The sequence below is a fragment of the Equus przewalskii genome, chromosome 19 (genome assembly GCF_037783145.1).
Source record: "Equus przewalskii isolate Varuska chromosome 19, EquPr2, whole genome shotgun sequence".
NCBI classification, from domain to species: domain Eukaryota; kingdom Metazoa; phylum Chordata; class Mammalia; order Perissodactyla; family Equidae; genus Equus; species Equus przewalskii.
The window spans coordinates 11127143-11143927 of NC_091849.1; the positions used below are offsets into that span (position 1 = coordinate 11127143).

Sequence of the window (16785 nt, forward strand, 5' to 3'; positions counted from 1 at the left end):
GCGAATCGTAGTTTGTATTTATCATACAGCTATTCAGTGTCGATTTGCTACAGTGGGACCAGATGGATCTATATGGAAATCAGACTTGTGGTTTGGTTTCGTTGATAGGATTCTCAAACAATTGAACTACCAGGGAGCAATGATCAGGTCACAGTGATAAACAAGGAGGAAGGGGGAGAAGCGACCGTGTAGATAAGACAAAATGGACAAAGATGGAGGTGGTCAGTTGAGTAGTGGCAGATCTGAGACACTGCACATACAGGCTGTCCCCAAACCTCGTCTACAAAATAAACCTTGGAACTATTTCAATCCTCTCCTTTTTTTGTCCTATTGTTTATAAATCCGTAATGAGTTACTTATTGAGAAAAGTATTTTACCCTAACATACATTCATTTAACTAACTTGGAAGATCTCCAAAATCTGATCTTATTTTCTGCAACACTAATGGAAGCGAATTTATAATGGAAACTTGTTTGTGATATTCAGTCTGTATATTGATTGCATGGATGTAAGTTTTCCTATTTTAGCTTATTGTTCTTCACTAGTACTAAACCTGAGATAATACATGCCAGTGTGTGGCATAGGGCCTCATCACAGTTCTCTAGTGATAATGTTTGCTATGAATATTGCATGCTGGCAGCATTTTTTTAATACAAGGTCTGCACTCGATTTATGGAGTTATGTTTAATGTGATTATTTTGTTGTTGTTATGGTTTAGTTAAGGTACAGAAGGAGTCTACTTCATTCAAAAAATGTAAAGCAAGCACCGGATTGCCTAATGAAACTTTTAAACCAGATACATCAGTGCAGGTAAGTGGGTTTCAAAACAAGTTCATGGAAGCTCACAAGCACTGTTTGTCTCATGACCACTGGGCTGGGGCCGCGAGGAGTTGAAGCCTGAGCACATGTGAGGTTTCATACATCGCTTAACCCTTCCAGAGTTCTGGTTCTTCACTCATACAATGAGTGATTGAACTAAATGCCCTCCTTAAGCCTCTTCATGGTCTACCATTGTTATGATCCTAAAATACTACCCTTAAAAAATTCGTAGTCCCAATGTGAAGACAGGGCAAGCATGGATATATCTATATATCTATATTAAAGAAATACTGCATAAATGATATGTGGTGTATACATATGTGGTATATAAATGATATTGGGATATCATCCAGTGAAATTCTGATACGTGCTACAACATAGATGAACTTTGAGGACGTCATGGTATGTGGAATAAGCTAGATATAAAAGGACAAGTATTATATGATTCTACTTATATGAGGTTCCTAGAATAGGCAAATTCATAGAGGTGGGACATAGACTAGAGGTTTACCAGGGGTCGAGGGAGTGGGAAATGGGAAGCTGATATTTAATCAGTATAGCGTTTCTGTTTGGGATGCTGGAAAAATTCTAGAAATGGATGGCAGGGAACGTTGCATAACATTGTGAATAAACTTAATGCCACTAAGTTGTACACTTAAAAATAGGTAAAAGGATAAATCTTATGTGTATGTTGCCACAATAAAAAAAATGCTACACATCCATGCACACTCACCCCTATGACCATGTAGCAAGAAGTACAAAGGTGCCAGGATTTGAGAGAGATGTGAAGGGTGGGAAAGGAGAGTGGAGAGATGGGTTTCTGTAGTGATCACGGTTAATTGAGAGCGATTCCAATGGAAGTTCTTCTGGAGTGAGATTTTGGAAACAAAGCTTTGAATAGTGTAAGGAAGATGAGTATAGAGATTGATCTTGTGGGAGAGAATGGCCTGTAAATGAAGGCGGGAAGAAGACGATGGCAGGTCAGTTTGCTTAACAGAAGAAGAAAGTTTCTTAGGGCATAATATATCATGTGAACAGAAATTTATAATTTTTTTCAAACTTTTATGCACGCAATGTCATTTGACTCTCAAAACAAACCCGTGAAGGACTTTGGACTTGTGGAATGCCCATTATCTTTCAGAGGGCATACATTCATCCATCTTTTCACTCAGCAAGTGGACACTGGGCAGCGCTGGGTACAAGTCCTGTGCTAAGTAGGGGAGAGCAGTGTGAAGAAGGTCTCAGAGCTTCTTGCCTTCAGGGGACTTCCAGCCTAATGGAAAAGACAGATGATAAGCAAGCAGACAAATAAGCAGTCTCTATGGTGGTTAGATACAGAATAGCAACTGTTAGAAATTTCAGGACTAAAACGTTTAGGTGGAAAAAGAGTTCATTAGCCAATTTCAGCTTCAGGGTCAGCGGAAGGCAGGGAGCAGTGGGGAGCCGTGGTTGGTGTAGTGGCTTCTGGCCCAGGTCTGGCTTCAGTGTCTTCTTCCCTGGAGTCATCTCTGCTTCGCTCTGCTAAGTATGATTTTGAAATACCAGCTTCCTCCGGGCTTCTGGTGAAAGGCGAAATCAAAGTTTGCATAGTTAAGTTTCTAGGGGTGAGGGTGGGCAGGCAGGAGGGGAAGAGATGAGAAGAGAGATGTGTATTCTTAAAAGAAGAAATGTATAGAGAAGAATATGAAGTACTCTTGCGATAAGAGAGTGTCTTTTGTCGCATCCAGGCAGACCCAGTAAAATTTGTTGCTTATATGTTTATCAGACTGAATAAACTAGAGCAGTTTCGCACTTTTGTTCTTCAAGAGCTGAGCAACCTTGAGGAGGCTATTCAGGATCTGAAACACCTTGAGAAGGACGTTCTGGTAAGTTCTTTTTGTTTGTAACATTCTCAGTGACTTAGGATAGAATGCCAGGGTAGAATAACTGCTAACTACTTAAATCTTTTGTTCCGTTTTAGGAATTTTGTAGGAAACAGTCTGACGATCTGAAATCATTCTGTGATCTGCAAGTGTTGAGGTATTTTTTTAAGATTCTTTCTAGAAGTATCTTAGTTGAAGTATGAGGTAATGCTTTGGCTGGAATATGGGTAGTTGATTTTGGTAAAACTTTGCCAAAGTAGCTAAATAGCTACATCTTTTCAAAACAGCCAGTTCTGTGGCACTCCCTGAGCGTAGAGTGTGGCTTATGATATCAATCTAGAAGTGTACCTTTTGAGAAAAACAGGCAGGATCATCCAAACTTCAGTGCTTTTGATCCAAATTGTTTTATTTTTAAAAAATATTTTAAAAATTAAAATGAGTAGATTTTGAGGAAAATATTGAGATTTCTGAGTATAGTTGATTTGCAGTTATATACTGAATCGTGTTCTTGATAGGATATAGTCCATATATATATATATTTTAAATACATATACATATTTTTAAACAACAATTGGGTTTATCCTGCTATGCATTGCTCGCACGGTGATCACTCAGTACACTCTGAGGCTGCTGCTTCTGTCCATTTGGAACATCGTCCCGCTCTCTGGAGTGTGGGGAGTGGGGAGATGGAGAGTGGGGCCCTTCGTGCCTCTGCTTCTGCCCTGGGAGAAATTCTAGTGTTTGCTTTCTGCTTGAGCAATCAAAAGGAATTCCTATATAAATGTGTAATAGCAAAGCTTTATCCACCTGTTGAGAATCAGCTTCTATCACAGAAATCTAAGTCAAATCATTTTAGGAAGGATTTAATTCTGATCACACTAGATATTTCAAACAACAAAAAGTTTTAAAATACGAGTTATCCATCCTTCTGTTACTCCAGTTAACGCGATAAAAAATAATGACAGTATGAGCTATTGATTTTCAAAATTCTTTCATAAACACATCTCCCTCCATGTGCCATTGTCCATGATTAAACTTGGTGTCCTTTAAAACCTCTTCACTGAATGCCCATGGTTGAATGTAAACGGTTCTCAAACTTCTCGGAATTCGGATCTCTTAACGGTTTGGAAATTTATTGAGGCTCCTCAAAGAGCTTTTGCTTTATGAGTCATATCTGAATATTTTCCATGTTAAAAATTGAGACTGAGATTTAAAAAATATATTTACTTAAAAATAACAGAAATAAACCTTTACATATTGTTACAAATAATATTTTTATGAAAAAATAACCAGACTTTTCAAAACAAGGAATATGTGAGAAGAGTAGCATTGTTTTATTCTTTTGTAAATCTCTTTAATATCTGACTTAACAGAAGACAGCTGCATTCTCATAGCCACTTCTGAATTCAGTCAGTTGGGATATCACATGCCACACAGCCTCTGGAAAACTCCGCTATATATTTGTGAAAGAGTAAGAATGAAAAAGACAAATAATGTCTTAGGATATTACTATTATTACCAAAATAGTTTTAACCTCACAGAACCTTTGAAGCTTAGTTTTCTTAGGGGTCCCCAAGGAAAGGGGTCACTTAGGGGTCCCAAAGGTTCACACTTTGAGAACTGCTGATATAAAGCAGTGCTGTAGTAAGCATTAGAGGTTATACTCACTGGTCTTCTGAAACCTGGAGAATTCACTTATTTTGACTAAACCCCAGCTTTTAGACAACTGTCTCTTCAGTTCATACAGATTATATTGTAGAATATTAATTATTATTTGCGTTCATCTCCCTTGAGAACAGGCCACTGTGTGAATTTAGAATACCTCAAAGAATGCAAGTTGCAGGGGCTGGCCCTGTGGCCCAGTGGTTAAATTCGTGTGCTCTGCTTTGGTGGCCTGGGGTTCTCAGTTCGGATCCTGGGCGTGAACCTAGCACTGCTCCTCAAGCCATGCTGAAGCGACGTCCCACATAGCAGAACTAGAAAGACCTACAACTATGTACTGGGGCTTTGGGGAGGGAAAAAGAAGAAAAGAATGCAAATTGCTTCTAAACATATATCCCTCAGCGTTTTGCATTTGGTCTCCTCTCTTCCAAACACCTGAGGAAACCACTGTGTGGCCTGCAGGTGAGAGATGATGGTGATGCTCTCAGCTCACACTGGGTGCTTCCTGGGCACCAGCTCTGGGCAAAGTGCTTGAAGTGCTTGTGAGAATTAGGTTAATTAGCTTGGTTGAGATCCAGTATCTGGATCTGGTTGAGACCCAGTGTCTCTCCTTTTGTCGTGTTTGCACATCGATGATGACTTTACATATTTTTCTGGGGCGATGAGAAGGACATCCCTCAGACTATATTGTTTCAGCCCCTAGCATAGTGCTACAGAGAGTAGCGATTCAATGCTTTGAGTTGTAGTCATGAAATACGTCTACATGTGTTGTGGGCTAATGATATTGACAGAGACAATGCATAAACTAGAATCAAGTGAAAATGTTAATCTCTTATGTTGATATCCTGAATTGGCCATTGACCTTCTTGGCTAACATCCAGTAATGATCTATGAAATAACTTTATGGTATATGTATGTACGTATACAAGTATTCTTATTTTTAAATTGCCTAATGTGAATATAATGCAATGGACCAATTTCTTCCAGGCTTAATCCCATTCAGCCTTCATGAGGAAAACCAAAGCCCAGTTTTATTATCGCATTCCTGGGGTACGTACAAAGGTTTGCTTTGTTCAGTCGATGTGAACTGGAGTAGGGGAAGCAAGCACTAAAAAATGCTCTTACACTTTGTCTATATTGCGTCTTTTCCACTGAGTTTCCTCCTCTTTCATAATATCTCCCATCCTAGAAATTATCCTTTTGGATCCGGGTCATTCATTCAGTCAGTAAATATTTATAATTAAGGCTTGCTCTGCATCAAGCACTAGGCTAAAGATGGAGATACAAAGGTTAACACACAGAGATGTTCCTGCCCCCATTAAGAATAAATTCCTTTAAGGAAGACAAAAAAAGACAAGTAAGCAAATAAAATAATCACAAGTTTACTGAGTGCTTTGAGGGATGCTAACAAGGTGCTTTGGCAGAGAGCAATGGTACGAAGTGTCAGTTTCAGATAGGGTGGTCATCAAAGGTCTGTCTGAGGAAGTAACATTTAGGATGGGGTTTCAAGAACAGGGAGGTACGAGACTTGTGAACAGTTTAAAGCAATAGGATGGGGCAGGGAAGAACCTGACATCGTTGAGGAATCAAAGTTCTTGGATCACAGTGGTGTAAGGGGAACAGTTACCTGAAATGAAGTTGGCAGCATGGCCGACTCTCACTGAGGTAAAGCCTCATTGACCACGTTGAGGAGTTTGAATTTCATACTAAGAGTGAAGGAAAATATGCATGGGTTTTGAGCAAAGGCATTGGGGGTGAGGGTAATATAATCTGATTTATATTGCAAAACAGTAATTCTAACTGCTCTGTTGAGAACTGATTGGAGAAGTGAAGAATAGACGAGGAAGGCTCGACTGGAGGGCTTTGCAGATGGCGAGAAAGGGAGAGACTCCAGATACGTTCTGGAGCTAGAATTAATAACTTACAGACAGATGGAAGCCATAGGTGAAGGAAGGAGAAATAAGGGGACTCCTGGGTTTGTGTCTTTTAGCAACTAGGTGGATGGTGTTGCCAAGTAGAGAATAGGGAAGATTTGGGGTGAGAGAATGTGTGGGTCAAGAAGAAACTAGAGTTCATTGTTAACATTCTAACCTTCAAATGTCTATGACATCCAAGTTTTGATGAGAACCTGGAATAATGGACAATTTTCCAGGAAAACACAGTTTAATGAAATGGATTCTTGAATAGATGGGAAAACTTAGGCAAATATTCATAGAAGAAATAGAGAAAGTTGATTAAGAACTATCATACAAGCAAGTATAGACCCAGATTACATCACAGAGGAATTCTACTTGTCCTTTAAAGAAGGATAACTTGAGTGGTCTTGACTAACTAGGACTAAAGGGTAACTTTAGTACTATTCCAGCATATAGAAGAAGAATAAAAATTCCAAGTTGTGTTTATGAATCTTGCGTTGCAATACCAAAACCCAACAAAAATTGCACAGAGAACCATAGAACAATCTCACTTAACTAAGGCAAAATTCTAAGTAAAATATTGGCAAACATAATTTAGCAGCTTATTAAAGGAATAATATGTCATGACGAAGTGAGATTTATTCCAGGAATACAAAGATGGTTTGATATTAGGGAATCTAATAGTGCATTAATTGCTAACAGATGTAGGAGAAAAATCATTATGATTCTCTCCATGTATTTCAAAAAGCATTTGAAAAGAATTCTACATCTGTTTTTTGAATTTTTATAAAACCTAGTAAAATAGTAATAACTAGATATTCTTTAGTAGGATAAATCTCAGTCAAAGGTCAGTATTATGCTTAAAGAAGAAACTCTAGGTGCATTATTACCAAAATCAAGACCAATGGATGGGGAGCTTCAATAACATAGAGGTGTCAATTCTCACATGATGAAGAGCAGAGCAGAGGAAGCAAGCTCTCTATGATAAGGGCGCTCATCCCATTCATGTGGGCTCCACTCTCATGATCTCATTTAATCCTAATTACTTCCCAAAGGCTCTACTTCTTGATACCATCACATGGGGGGTGGGTAGAGTTTCAGCATGTGAGGTTTTGGGGGGACACAAACATTCAGTCTGTAACATGAAGTTAAAGGATTGACAGTCTCTGTGGGGTCAAAAGTTGTGACAGTGGAGGTAGGAAAGCAAGTAGCTTGGAAAAGCCAGGAAGGTGAGGTCAGAAAGTGGAATGTTGAAAATCAAGATTTCAGAGGTGGGAAGTCTGTGTTGACGAAGAAGTCTGAGAGTGCATGGCTGTGGTGAAATTGAAGAAAATGCTGTGGGAGGTGAGAGTTGGAGAACTGAGAAGCCCGAACATGAAGATAGGTGTCTCCTGACAGTGTTTCAGTGACTACCAAGGCTGACAGGAACCAGGGCTGGGTGAACAGAGGAGCCATAAAGTTGATGGATGCACAGTTCGGACGGATGGCGTAAATGTCAGCAGGGAAGTTTCTACAGGAGAGGGAGTAATGATCTGCGTGTGGCAGTGGGGAGCAAAGAGAATCCCTGCTCCTCCACCTGACCATGAAGTAAAGGGATAGCAGAGAAAAAGTGTTCAATTGAGAGAGGGTGTAAGGACAGGTGGTGCCCTAGGAAGTCAGCCACATTTTAGTTAAAAGAAGGAGGCACGGAGATATTTTCTTCCAAGAAGAGGCTGAGGATATCAGGGAGTTTGTTGCTGACAGACTGAGTTGTAGGGGCTGGAGAGGAAGCCCTTGGTTGGCGAAGGGTAGTTGACTGGGGCAGAAGAGGAGACGTATAACCAGCATTAGGCGAGAATGCGGACAATAACAGCTGTCTTTTTGGTGATTACTAAGGCAAAGAGGGATTTGAGACCGGGTGGGATTGACTCAGAGATTTTTAAAGAAGGAGTTTATGGAATTATCACTGTGAACCCTAATGCTTCCCTGGATGGCCCAGTAGCTCGTGGGTCTACCATTCCATGAACTTTGTGGCAGAGTGGTGAGGCCCACAGAGTAAATAAATAAGGAATGTGCAGAACAACCACCAACTCCTCTGTTCTTGGACCCAGTCACTCTAGGGACAGCCACCATCCCACCCAGTTGGATTCTTTGAATACTCTTTTGTTCATTCTCACAGCATTTAATAATGGGGCTTTTTACACAGATACCAACTCTGAGGTTTTCTTCAATCTAGAGGTCTGAATTAAATTCCCTAAGCGGACCATGTCCAAATACATTTTTATAAGAATGCAATTCCATTTACCTCAAAGAATATAGTAATTATTTTTTAAGAACATGTGTTTTGTTTTATTTTATTTGAGAATAAATGAAGTGGGTGATTTTTTTAAAACTCCTTCCATGTCCAAAATTGTACTTTGTGATTTTTGACCTGGCAATTCCACTTCTAGGAAATTATCTTAAAGATAAAATAGGACTGTGCAAAGATATGTACAATGATATGCATTACAAACAATTCTAAGGGGGAGATACTGGAAAGTGCCTGATTGCCCAGCTAGTGTTTGGTTAAATAGATTGATACATCTATATGATATCCCATGTAGCCATTAAAAAGAGTGATTTAGATTATACTAATTGACTTGGGAAGACATTTAATAGTAAAAAGTAAAAACTTGTTGCAAAGCAGCATATATAACATGATCCCGTTTGTTTTGAATATTAGATGGGGATGTATATGTTCATTCACTCAATGAACTGTTGAGTCTGTTAGCTGCCAAGTGCTGTCTTAGATGCTGGGAGTAGAACAATACCCAGGAGGTCCTGGACCTTACAGAGTGTACATTCTAGTAGGATAAACAGATGGTAAACAAGTAAACAGATAAGAATTCATCTTAGTGGTAAGTACTAAGAAGGAGAAAGTGTGATGAAGGAGAGACTCATAGTGTGGAAGGAGGAGGGTCAAAATCAAACCTTTCAAAGGAAGTGACATTTGAGCTAAAAACTTGACGGGTGAGATGGAGCCAGTGGTGGGGAGAATGGGGGAAGAGCATTTCGGAGGGAATGTCGAAGACAGATGTCTGAGGCTATAAGCCACTTAGTATGTTGTAGAAATTCATAGAGAGCCAAACAAAAGGAGTGAGGGTGGAGTAGCATATGATGAGGTTAGAAGGATGGCGTATGGTGGTGTGGTCATCTAGGGTCTTACCAGCCATGGTGAGGAGATTGGATTTTAGTCTAATTGCGGTGAAAGAGGCAATAGTAAAGGACTCTTCTCCAGGTTGTGTGTGTGTGTTGGGCTGTGGAATGGGAGGATGTGGGTAGTGGGGATGGAGTTGGAAGGGTTGCTGATTATATGGTGGATTATATCAGGCAGGTGGGGAAACAGTAGGATTAAGGATAACTTCCAGATTTGGGGCTTGAGCAGCTAGGTGGAAATTGGTGTCATTTAAGGAGATAGTGAAGATTGAGAAAGGTCCAGTTTCGTTGGTAGGGGAAGACGGCGGATGTGGATAGATATTAAAAGTTTGATTTGGGACATACATTTGATTTTTGATTTCAACATCTGAATGGAGTTCTCAAGTGAGCACTGGAGACTCAAGACTGAAACTCATGGCAGAGGGCTCAGCATGAGACTGACTGAGTTGACTTAGGGACTAAGTATAGAGAGAAGACATGCCAGGACAGAATTCTTGGGCTGCTCCAACATGTTGATGAGGAAGAGTTGTCCAATGAGATAACAAGGACGGGGAGGTGTCACAGAAGATGCAAGTTGGTGTGTATGTATGTCCAAGTATACATAGTAAGAGGTCTAGATTCTAGAAGATATTCATCAAATGTCAACTGTGGTTATTTCTGTGTGGTGACATTTTAGTGAATTTACTGTCTATCTTAGGCTGTTCTGTACTTTTAGCATAATATTTATAGAGAGTTAAATTTGTCCCCTCTCCCTAACCCTCCCTTCTCTCTATGATCCAGAGATAACTGTCTCTTTACAGTTTGGTATATTCTTCCAGACATTTTGTCTATGCTTATAGAAAATGCATACATCTGTCTGCATAAATATACGTATGTGTATTTTTAAGTAACATAAATGATATACTAAATATTACATATATTGTTCTTGCTTTGTTCTCTCAACAAGAAAAGTAGGATTCCTTTGTAAGTCAATAATAAGGATCTGCTTACGTTGTTTAATAACCGCACAATACTTTAGGTTATGGGCATGCTAGAACTTACACATTCAATTCCCTGTTGATAAACATCCAGACTATTTTAACGTACTATTACAAATAAATCTTTAGTGAACACCCTTCTATATATATCTTGAGTGACTTTCCTTATCAGGAAAAAGTTACTATTTTCTTTTGGGGAAACAAAAATAACAACAAATCTCCAAATCAAAATAGTACTAAAAGAGGATATGGAAAAAAGACTAATCTGGGCTAAGAATATTAGAGTAATTCCCAGCCCTAATGGATAATTGGATCAAATGTGAATTAAATGTACATGTTACAGTTGGTCACATGTAACAGAAATCAGACTCAGGCAGCTAAGCCAAACAAGGGTTTGATTTATCTTCCATAAGCAGCAGCCCGAGGAAGGTTATCCAGGGCTGGAGCAGCAGCTTGGAGCGGTCATTAGGGACACGGGTTCTTTTAGCCTCTTGCTCTGCCATCCTCCCTGTAGCTTTGAGATTTATAGCCACAGACTGTCTGCTCTACTTCTAGGCATCTCTTCTACGCTCCAGGCGGAAAAGAGGGCATAAATAAAAGGTAAAAGATGTATGCCAGTAGAATCTATTTCTCTTCCTTTTTTAAATTAGGGAAACAGTTTTCGTGAAGCCCAAACCAATAGACTTTTGTCTCCATCTTACCGCCCATAACTGAGTCACACGGCCCTCCCTAGTTACAAGGGGAACTGGGGTGGCAAGAATTTGAGCATGCTACTGTGCTCCCAAAAGTGGGGTTCTGTCAATAAGGAAGAAGGGGAGAATAGATGCTGGGTAGGTTACTAGTGATGTCTATCATGCCTGAATGCAATTACATGTGCTGAACACAGAAAAAATAGAGAAATAACTTAAATGGCCCGGGTGATTCTGTCTGCCGTTCTTCTCAATGAGCATGCGCCCCAGTGTTTGCATTAGAGTGGGAGAATCTTTTCCTGCGTTGATACCAGCCCCTACCTACCCATTGTTTTATGAGCATTGAATTGGGCTGAATGCCAGTCTGGTTATTAATGTCATGCATTTTTCACACAGCATGTCCCCAAAAGCCAGCCCAGCCACTTCCTCTGGTACTCCACCCAAGAAATAGCTGTCTTTTCTCCAACATTGGAGGAAAAAATAAACTACTGTGTTAGACTGTTGGGACATGGCATGTATGTCTTCAGAGTGGCTCGTGTTTAAGAGGTTTGTGAGGGTGGTTTAGATTCGAGCCAGTTTTCATTCAGTGCACTGACTTTAGGTCCCAGTGGCCACGTGAGATGCAACTTCACTGGATGTCTGAGTTGATAAAAAGGAGTGATATTCATATATTGGTTCCCTGAGTTCTGAGGGACCGAGAGGGGCATAGTTCAGGCTCGACTAACTCCTCCTCTTTTCCCTTCCCACCAGTCTGAGCTGCCTGAGGATGAAGATGGCTCGGCCACACAAGCGGTGCACCGGTGCTCTGTGCTCATGCATTTTGCTCACTCAGGATGGAGTCCCTGAGAGCTGCAGAGTTGGAACAGAAGATGTTGTTAGTTTGCAGTTGTGTTCTTATCCATTTGTTCACAAAAGTTAACCCTTTGCATTAAAATTTGGTCAGAAAATGGGAAGTTAAGGGACTTTAGCAACTTGGAGTAGTGTTGCTTTTTTCTTTTTAATGGTTTTAAAAGTAAAATTGATTTTTATTTGACAAGTGTCTTTAAGTTATGTGAAAAAAAAACCACCTTGGCATCTGTATACATACTACTTAGTGTATCTTTTGGAGGGAGAATTTAATTTGAATGTGATGAAAATAGCTCAGATGAAAATGGTGTTGTATTTTGAGATAGTTATTATTTCATTTGATCTGCAAACATTTCTAGTTTCTCTGGCACCTTAACAAATCCTCCAGCTTTAGCAGAGGAGAACTATTCATCATGTGATAATTACTAAATGCTCTAATAAAGTCTGAGCACAGCAAGTTGTGAATACAGTTGAGCGCTTGAATTTATTTGAGAAAAATGAAACCTATGCAATTTAAGGCCATCTACAAAGTAAATTTATGATTGGTTAAGTACAGTTATAGCCTTGACCAAAAACAGTTTATTCATTATATAATGTAACAGTGTAAGTTACATAATATAGCTTATTTATTTTTTTTTAATTTATTTTTTTTTTGGATGTACATCATATTTCGAATTCTGTATACATTACATCGTGTTCACCACCCGAACACTAATTATAGTGCATCCCCTCACATGTGAGCCTAATCACCCCTTTTGCCCTCCCCCTTCCCCCCTTCCCCAAAGGTAACCACCAGTCCAATCTCCAATGCTATGTGTTTGGTCTTTTTTTTTGTCGTTTTTATCTTCTACTTATGAGTGAGAGCATATGGTATTTGACTTTCTCCCTCTGACTTATTTCACTCAGCATAATACCCTCAAGGTCCATCCATGTTGTCACAAATGGCCGGATTTCATTTCTTATGGCTGAGTAGTAGTCCATCGTGTATAAATACCACATCTTCTTTATCCATTCATCCCTTGATGGGCACCTAGGTTGCTTCCATGTCTTGGCTATTGTGTATAATGCCGCAATGAACATAGGGGTGCAAGTATCTTTATGCCTTTGTGTTTTCAAGTTCTTTGGATAAATACCCAGCAGTGGAACAGCTGGATCATATGGTAGATCTATCCTTAATTTTCTGAGGAAACTCCATACTGCTTTCCATAGTGGCTGCACCAGTTTGCACTGCAACCAGCAGTGAACAAGGGTTCCCTTCTCTCTACACCCTCTCCAACATTTGTCGTTTCCTGTCTTGTTAATTATAGCCATTCTGACCGGAGTGAGGTGATACCTCATTGTAGTTTTGATTTGCATTTCCCTGATAGCTAATGATGTTGAGCATCTTTTCATATGCCTGTTGGCCATCCGTATATCTTCTTTGGAGAAATCTCTGTTCAGGTCTTTTGCACATTTTCTAATTGGATTGTTGTTTTTTTTGTTGTTGAGCTGTATGAGTTCTTTGTATATTTTGGATATTAACCCCTTATCTGATATATAGTTTGCAAATATCTTCTCCCAATTGTTAGCTTGTCTTTTTGTTTTGTTAATGGTTTCCTTTGCTGTGCAGAAGGTTTTTAGTTTGATGTAGTCCCATTTGTTCATTTTTTCTTTTGTTTCTTTTGCCCGGTCAGACATGGGACTTGAAAATATGCTGCTCAGACCAATGTCATAGAGTGTACTGCCTATGTTTTCTTCTAGAAGTCTCATAGTTTCGGGTCTTACATTCAAGTCTTTAATCCATTTTGAGTTGATTTTTGTGCATGGTGTAAGGGAATGATCTACTTTCATTCTTTTGCATGTGGCTGTCCAGTTTTCCCAACACCATTTATTGAAGAGACTCTCCTTTCTCCATCTTATGCTCTTGGCTCCCTTGTCGAATATTAGCTGTCCATAAACATGTGGGTGTACTTCTGGGCTCTCAATTTTGTTCCATTGATCTGTGTGTCTGTTTTTGTGCCAGTACCATGCTGTTTGGGTTACTATGGCTTTGTAGTATATTTTGAAATCAGCGAGTGTGATACCTCCAGCTTTGTTCTTTTTTCTCAGGAATCCTTTGGCTATTTGGGGTCTTTTGTTGTTCCATATAAATTTTAGGATTATTTGTTCTACTTCTGTGAAAAACATTGTTGGAACTTTGATAGGGATTGCGTTGAATCTATAGATTGCTTTAGGAAGTATGGACATTTTAACAATGTTAATTCTTCCAATCCAAGAGCACGGAATATCTTTCCATTTCTTTGTGTCTTCTTCGATTTCTTTCAACAATGTTTTATAGTTTTCAGTGTACAGATCTTTCACCTCTTTGGTTAAGTTTATTCCTAGGTATTTTATTCTTTTTGTTGCCATTGTACATGGGATTGTATTCTTAATTTCTCTTTCTGCTACTTCGTTGTTAGTGTATAGAAATGCAACCGATTTTTGTACATTGATTTTGTATCCTGCAGCTTGACTGTATTCCTTTATTATTTCTACAAGTTTTTTAGTGGACTCTTTAGGGTTTTCTAGATATAAAATCATGTCATCTGCAAAGAGTGACAGTTTCACTTCTTCTTTTCCAATGTGGATCCCTTTTATTTCTTTTTCTTGCCTGATTGCTCTGGCTAGGACTTCCAATACTATGTTAAATAAGAGTGGTGACAGTGGGCATCCTTGTCTGGTTCCTGTTCTTAGAAGGATAGCTTTCAGTTTTTCTCCATTGAGAATGATATTTGCTGTGGGTTTGTCATATATGGCCTTTATTATGTTGAGGTATTTTCCTTCTATACCCATTTTATTTAGAGTTTTTATCATAAATGGATGCTGTATCTTGTCAAATGCTTTCTCTGCATCTATTGAGATGATCATGTGATTTTTATTCTTCATTTTGTTAATGTGGTGTATCATGTTGATAGATTTGCAGATGTTGAACCATCCCTGCATCCCTGGAATGAAACCCACTTGATCATGATTAATGTGTTGTTGTATTCAATTTGCTAGTATTTTGTTGAAGATTTTTGCATCGATGTTCATCAATGATATTGGCCTGTAATTTTCTTTTTTTGTGTTGTCTTTGTCTGGTTTTGGTATCAGGATAATGTTTGCTTCATAGAAGGAGTTAAGAAGCCTCCCCTCCTCTTCAATTTTTTGGAAGACTTTGAGAAGGATAGGTATTAAGTCTTCTTTGAATGTTTGGTAGAATCCACCAGGGAAGCCATCTGATCCTGGACTTTTATTTTTTGGGAGGTTTTTGATTGCTGTTTCGATCTCCTTACTGGCGATCGGTCTATTCAAATTTTCTACATCTTCTTGGTCCAGTTTTGGAAGGTTGTATGTTTCTAAGAATTTATCCATTTCTTCTAGATTATCCAATTTGTTGGCGTATAGCTTTTCATAGTATTGTCTTATTATCTTTTGTATTTCTGAGGTGTCCATTGTAATCTCTCCTCTTTCATTTCTGATTTTATTTTATTTGAGCCTTCTCTCTTTTTTTCTTGGTGAGTCTAGCTAAGGGTTTGTCAATTTTGTTTATCTTTTCAAAGAACCAGCTCTTGGTTTCATTAATTTTTTCTATTTTTTTAGTCTCTATTTCGTTTATTTCTGCTGTGATTTTTATTATTTCCTTGCTTCTGCTGATTTTGGGCTTTGTTTGTTGTTCTTTTTCCAGTACCTTTAGGTGCGATTTTAGGTTGTCTATTTGGGATTTTTCTTCTTTGTTGAGGTAGGCCTGAATTGTGTAGCTTATTTATTAATAGTTTAATCTGCCTGAAACAGATGTTTACAAACCCAATTTGTCGTCATCTTTTCTTTAGAATTTTTTAATGAGCTGTGTTTTGGTATGTTGTTGTAAGCTTTATAGAGTATAAGAGCACTTATTTTTTATGTCCAAAAGATTTAATTAACCTCATTTAATTTACATATTCCAGTTTAAGGCTCACAATTTCTGGTGACCTGGAGTTGTATGGATTTCAGAACCATTACACTGACTGTCTGCATTGAAGGACATTTCAAGAATGTATGTGGGGGCCGGCCCCGTGGCCGAGTGATTAAGTTCACACACTCTTCTTTGGTAGCCCAGGATTCACCAGTTTGGATCCTGGGTGAAAACCTAGCATGGCTCCTCAAGTCATGCTGTGGCAGTGTCCCATATAGAAAAACTAGAGTAACCTACAACCAGGATATACAACTATGTACTGGGGCTTTGTGGAGGAGAAAAAAAAAATGAGGAAGATTGGCAACAGATGTTAGCTCAGGGCCAATCTTCCTCACAAAAAAAAAAGGAAAAAGTATACCTTAAAAAAAAAATGTATATGACTTCCAGTAACTAGTAAACTTATATCTGAGCATTGTTCTCTCCAAGCCTTGAGTTAGCTCATGGGGTGAATGATAGGTTGCCTAAGAGGTGATCTTAGCTAGGAAGAACTTAGTCTAAAGACATCCAGGTAACTGAAAAATCTCAAAGCTGTGTATGACAAGTGCCATAAATGACATGTAAACTGAGCACCATCAGAGTTGTGAGGAGGGAGAGGTCATTTTGTTGGGGGGCTATCAGGAATGGCTTCCTGGAGGAGAAGTGCCATTTGAGATAGATCTTTAAGGATGGGGAGGGTTTTTCTATGGTTAGCAAAGAGAGACTAACATGAATAAAGGAACGGAGACAGAAAAATGCAGCATTTGTTCAAGGCCATAGTACTATGGAGTATTCGCAGAAATTAAATTTGGCTTGGCCTGAACTGAAGTGCCTTTCCTGGCTTGATTAGAAGGACTTTATCCCACAGGTAAGAAAGAGCCACTGAAGACTTCGTGCGGACTGAGCACAAGG

The 16785-nt window shown here is 39.1% G+C and overlaps 1 protein-coding gene across 1 annotated transcript in view; it reads left to right on the forward strand.

Moving 5' to 3' along the window:
* SYCP2L (synaptonemal complex protein 2 like) overlaps positions 1–12410 on the forward strand; it is a 97766-nt gene extending 85356 nt beyond the window's left edge. Inside the window, 5 exon segments of the mRNA XM_070585106.1 lie at positions 719–810; positions 2585–2684; positions 2780–2838; positions 5331–5393; positions 11850–12410. Coding sequence (XP_070441207.1) covers positions 719–810; positions 2585–2684; positions 2780–2838; positions 5331–5355 — 276 coding nt within the window. The 3' untranslated portion in view covers positions 5356–5393; positions 11850–12410.
* Positions 12411–16785: the final 4375 nt, after the last annotated feature.